Source organism: Notolepis coatsorum (assembly GCF_963971535.1).
Source record: "Notolepis coatsorum genome assembly, chromosome: 6".
NCBI classification, from domain to species: Eukaryota; Metazoa; Chordata; class Actinopteri; order Aulopiformes; family Paralepididae; genus Notolepis; species Notolepis coatsorum.
Genome location: NC_140170.1, coordinates 31,784,466 through 31,790,465, shown reverse-complemented (window position 1 = coordinate 31,790,465; position 6,000 = coordinate 31,784,466). Strand labels below are relative to the sequence as shown.

The 6,000-nt window shown below is 44.7% G+C and overlaps 1 protein-coding gene across 1 annotated transcript in view; it reads right to left on the bottom strand.

Annotated features, from left to right (window-relative positions):
* Positions 1-6,000, bottom strand: part of ric8a (RIC8 guanine nucleotide exchange factor A) — a gene marked incomplete at both ends in the record, with an annotated part of 80,129 nt that overhangs the window by 17,167 nt on the left and 56,962 nt on the right. Inside the window, 3 exons of the mRNA XM_084315518.1 lie at positions 901-1,088; positions 2,326-2,425; positions 4,158-4,238. Coding sequence (XP_084171644.1) covers positions 901-1,088; positions 2,326-2,425; positions 4,158-4,238 — 369 coding nt within the window. The remainder of the gene's footprint in view (positions 1-900; positions 1,089-2,325; positions 2,426-4,157; positions 4,239-6,000) is intronic.

Genomic DNA, 6,000 nt, shown 5'->3' with positions numbered 1-6,000 from the left:
CACAGATGTAGCTGTGTGGAGGGCACAGATGTAGATGTGTGGAGGGCACAGATGTAGATGTGTGGAGGGCACAGATGTAGCTGTGTGGAGGGCACAGATGTAGCTGTGTGGAGGGCACAGGTGTAGATGTGTGTGGAGGCACAGATGTAGCTGTGTGGAGGGCACAGATGTAGGTGTGTGGAGGGCACAGATGTAGCTGTGTGGAGGGCACAGATGTAGCTGTGTGGAGGGCACATATGTAGCTGTGTGGAGGGCACAGATGTAGCTGTGTGGAGGGCACAGATGTAGCTGTGTGGAGGGCACAGATGTAGCTGTGTGGAGGGCACAGATGTAGCTGTGTGGAGGGCACAGATGTAGATGTGTGTGGAGGCACAGATGTAGCTGTGTGGAGGGCACAGATGTAGCTGTGTGGAGGGCACAGATGTAGCTGTGTGGAGGGCACAGATGTAGATGTGTGTGGAGGCACAGATGTAGCTGTGTGGAGGGCACAGATGTAGCTGTGTGGAGGGCACAGATGTAGCTGTGTGGAGGGCACAGATGTAGATGTGTGTGGAGGCACAGATGTAGCTGTGTGGAGGGCACAGATGTAGCTGTGTGGAGGGCACAGATGTAGCTGTGTGGAGGGCACAGATGTAGCTGTGTGGAGGGCACAGATGTAGCTGTGTGGAGGGCACAGATGTAGCTGTGTGGAGGGCACAGATGTAGCTGTGTGGAGGGCACAGATGTAGGTGTGTGGAGGGCACAGATGTAGATGTGTGGAGGGCACAGATGTAGATGTGTGGAGGGCACAGATGTAGATGTGGAGGGCACAGATGTAGCTGTGTGGAGGGCACAGATGTAGCTGTGTGGAGGGCACAGATGTAGGTGTGTGGAGGGCACAGATGTAGATGTGGAGGGCACCTCGTCCACATGGCGTGTGTGGCTGTTGAAGGTGATGTTGAACAGGATCTTCAGGACCTCCACGCAGCAGTGGGTCTGGGGGGCGCTGAGGGCCGGCAGCTCTCCTGGGGGCGCGTCCTCCGCTCCGGCTCTGACCGCCTCCAGGCTGTCCGTCCAGCTCAGACCCAGCGTGGCGTCCAGCTGGTTACCTGGGTGACCGTGGCACAGGAAGAGAACACCGTGCCGTCAATCAGTGTGGTAGGACCGGAGTCCAGGACCCGTGACTCAGACCCCTGACTCAGACCCGGACGGTGCAGACGAGACGAGCACTTGTTAATTGATAAATACAGTTATTTATTACATTTTGTAATAGGCCCTAATCATTTGGCATAAGATATTGATGGCTATATTACCGTAATACTGTAACATTATTTAGTGTTATTATTTCCTGCGAGGGCAGACGCGTGTGTTCGGGTCGATACCTTCATGTTAAGACGGGGGGAAGCTTCAGACGGGCCACAGAGAAATGGCTCGCCAGTGAAGTGTAGAGTAGCCACGTCTAGGAAGGAGAGGGCAGGGCGTGTTTTATGGGGTTGCTATATGTTTTATTATGATGCTCTGTTTTATTATGATGCTATATGTTTTATTATGATGCTCTCTGTTTTATTATGATGCTCTGTTTTATTATGATGCTCTCTGTTTTATTATGATGCTATATGTTTTATTATGATGCTCTCTGTTTTATTATGATGCTATATGTTTTATTATGATGCTATATGTTTTATTATGATGATCTGTTTTATTATGATGCTATATGTTTTATTATGATGCTATATGTTTTATTATGATGATCTATGTTTTATTATGATGCTCTGTGTTTTATTATGATGCTATATGTTTTATTATGATGATCTGTTTTATTATGATGCTATATGTTTTATTATGATGCTATATGTTTTATTATGATGCTCTCTGTTTTATTATGATGCTATATGTTTTATTATGATGCTATATGTTTTATTATGATGATCTGTTTTATTATGATGCTATATGTTTTATTATGATGCTATATGTTTTATTATGATGATCTATGTTTTATTATGATGCTCTGTGTTTTATGATGTCTGTCCATGTCCAAAATCAGGGACCATGATGGAAATAAGTGCTTGCACTTTCTCATGTTTTTATCCCTTGGATGCCGTCTTTTACTCCACAATAAAAATCAATCAATCAATCAATCTCAAACTTGATGACTTGGACTCGGACTAGAGGGTAATGGGGACTCGACTCTGAGTCGAGATGTACTGTAGTGACTCGACTACAACACTGCTGTCAATATTGGAGATTAGTTACCACGGATATCAGTTAAACAGGAGACAGATGGTTACCATGGAGACTGATATCAGTTAAACAGGAGACAGGAGGTTACCATGAAAAATGTGTTACCTAGGAGACTGATTCCATGGAGTTGCTGAGTGAGTTGGGCTCGAATATCGACTCTCCGAGCCGTCAAAAGAAACGTCAGACGGAGATCAAAGAAACGAACCTGGAAATAAAAAACACCCTCGTTAGCACCGACTACCAACTAAATACTCTAAAATATATTAGTTCTCTAACAATATTAAATATATTAGTTCTGTAACCATACTAGATATATTAGTTATCTAACCATACTAAAATATATTAGTTATCTAACCATACTACATATATTAGTTATCTAACCATACTAAAATATATTAGTTATCTAACCAACATACTACATATATATATTTTTTTGATCTACTTTTTCTCCCCATTTTCTATTTTTCTCCCATCCCAATTTCGTATTATCCAATTCTCACCTCCCTTGTCTCGAACGTTGTTAGACCATGCCTCCCACTGGTCGGCTGCAATGTGGACGAAGCCTTGCATCACGTGTCCCCTCCGGTACACGAGGAGGCAGCCGTCGCATCTTTTCACCTGCACAGCGCGATCTCTCAGTGGCGAGGAGTAACGCGTGGGAGGCTCACGCTGCCCACGATACTTCCTGATTCTGCTGTACAGGCGCACCAACCGACCTGTAGGAGTCGCTGTCCACAACGTCCGATCCCCACCCATCGGCTTTCCCACCCCTAATACTGCCAATTGTATTAGTATGAACGACCAGCCAAGCCGGAAGCAACACCGAGAGCTGGGCTCGAACCCAGCATCTCCTGCGTTAGTGGCGAGCGCCTTGCCCACTGCGCCACTTAGCCGCCCAACATACTACATATATTAGTTATCTAACCATACTACATACCGTAAATCCTCAAATAGAGGAGGGACCTCCGATAAAGGAGGGGCCTCTTATAATGGGGGGGGGGGGGGGGGGGTGTTGATGCATTTAGACAAACACAGGCCTGTCTCTAATATAAGGTCGCAAATTATTATAATTTTTTTTCTCGTGCCGTGATATAGAATGAGATAAACTCTTGCCAATGGAAATCAAGTGCTGCCTCCCGCTACACTGACTACCGTACATTAACGTTTCCCTCTGGTTAGCTTTAGCGCTAGCCGCTAGCTAACGTTGTCATAATATCTAGATCTGTGGTGTCAGCTGGATGACGTTGACTTCGTTTGCAAACGTTAACGTTCGCTATCTATATGGCATTGGCAGACGAGGCTGGCGTTGTCCAGTTGACACATTAGAGACCATGATGCTATGATAACGTTAGTAGCTAAGGCTACTGCATGTAAACAACTCGATTCGATGGAGGAAGTCGAGAAGGTACCACACGCTAAACCGTCCCCGGACCCCACAACCTAGTATAGACAGTTCCAACTTCAGTGTGTGAATTACGTTAATCCCACAATTACTCAACTGCACTCAATATTTAAATACCAATGCTAGTCTAAATAAATGTAGACAGACAATGTACGTATTAAAAAATCTAAATAATAATAATAATAATAATAATGCAATAAAAGTCTGAAAATTAAGGGATTATGTCCATGAGTGTCATTTTTAGAAATTAAGGCCTGCCTCTTATATAAGCCTCTCTCTAAAAAAGGCCTGGTGCTCTTTGCAGCTGAGGTAAATAGAAGACCCGTCTTATATTTGAGGATTTACGGTATATTAGTTATCTAACCATACTACATATATTAGTTAGTTAGTAATGTAGCTATCTGTCTGTCTATATGTCATCTGTCTGTCTATATGTCTGTCTGTCTGTCTGTCTGTCTGTCTGTCTGTCTGTCTGTCTGTATCTGTCTGTCTGTCTGTCTGTCTGTCTGTCTGTCTGTCTGTCTGCCTGCAGTACCTCATAGTTCCATGTGGGGTCGTGACACTGCTTCAGTCTCTCTGCAACTCCACTCATCAGCTGGAGCTCTGCTGCCACCACCTGTCAACCAATCAATCAATCAACCAATCAATAAAGTCTAGATGAGTTAGTCTCACCTGCTCTGCCCCTAACCCCAAGTCTAGATGAGTTAGTCTCACCAGAGCCATGTGGTTGTGCAGCAGGATGTTAGTTAGTCTCACCATGTGGTCGTGTAGCAGGATGTTAGTTAGTCTCACCATGTGGTCGTGTAGCAGGATGTTAGTTAGTCTCACCATGTGGTCGTGTAGCAGGATGTTAGTTAGTCTCACCATGTGGTCGTGTAGCAGGATGTTAGTTAGTCTCACCATGTGGTCGTGTAGCAGGATGTTAGTTAGTCTCACCATGTGGTCGTGTAGCAGGATGTTAGTTAGTCTCACCATGTGGTCGTGTAGCAGGATGTTAGTTAGTGTAGTAGTTTTCCAAACAACTGTTTAAAAATGTACTGTGCACACGGACTCAGAATGGCAAATTTGACGGAGGTAAATTGCAACATTACATTCATAGCTAACTCAAAGAAACTGTCCTTATTTGAACTCCTGGAGAGGGGGCAAATGAGAATAGCAGCTGAGTGAATTACCACATACTGACATTCCTACAATAGACGGCTGTTTAGAACCCCAAAGATCAAATAGACTTCTTGGAACCAAGATTTAGAGATAAGGCTGATTGTGAAGAGGAGCCAGACAGTTGGTCTCAAACTATAAATAAGATCAGAGGAAAGCCTTGTGTTTAGGGGAGGGTGGAGACACGGAGGTGTTTTACACCGGGCCCCTAACAACAAAGCAAAACGGAACTAGCGCTGATTAGAAGCCACCCTTTTAGAAACCGTTGGCAGCTGTTGAATACCCCAAATTTTAGAAACTGCTAGAAACAATCCTAATAAGGAATTCCGGCCTGTCGCTATTCAAGGGTGAAGGTAGCCTATGAACAGACAGGGCTACTGGTCTTCCAATAAGGGAGCTCGGTAACGCTCAGAACGACCCGCCCCCATGACGTAATGTTGGGGTCGGAGACCTAGACTTTAAGATGGTGTGCTCTGAGGGAGAGCGACGGAACCCCACGAACGACAAGGAGCAAACAACATCCATTCCACATTCTTCTCCCCCTACTGGCCGGGAGGACCGCGTCGACGCATTGAGACGAATACCATCGAACCATCGAAGAAGGAGCCGAGAAGAGATAGATGCTTTTTAGTTAAAGTGAACTTTAGTCCGATTTCTGATGACCCTCGGCATAGAGAGTGCATCCATCAGGAGTCATTGCATTGTTCTTTCAAATCTTTTGTTTGTAATTGACTTTGGATCCCATTAAAACCGGATTCTTACATTAATCTTCTCGATGACTCTTTCTTCAAACGCCGCCTCTCTGTTGACGCCGCCGTTTTTATAGTACTTCAAGGGCGTTTAAGGTTTAACACAACGCAGAGCAGATAGAGGTTTAGTTTCTGATTAAATCAGAACATTTATGCCCAAATAGTACTACATTTGGTGTCGTGGCCCAAGAACAAGTAGCGATCTGGAGAAAGAAATTTTTTTTTTCACTTCTTCAATTTTTCAACATCAACAACAACGGAGGCTATCGAGAGACTTCGGAGAGCATCGGACCTGAAAGTAGGTGAGTGATGACGAGAAATGTGGTCGTTCAGTTCGAACAAAGGGGGTTGATAAGATATTACCTCATATTATAGTAAATATGAAGAAACGTTGGGTGGCACAACTACTGGTTTATGGTGTGGGTCGAGGCGTCGGACTACATTTAGATGAAAGGCTTACTGATCATGGGC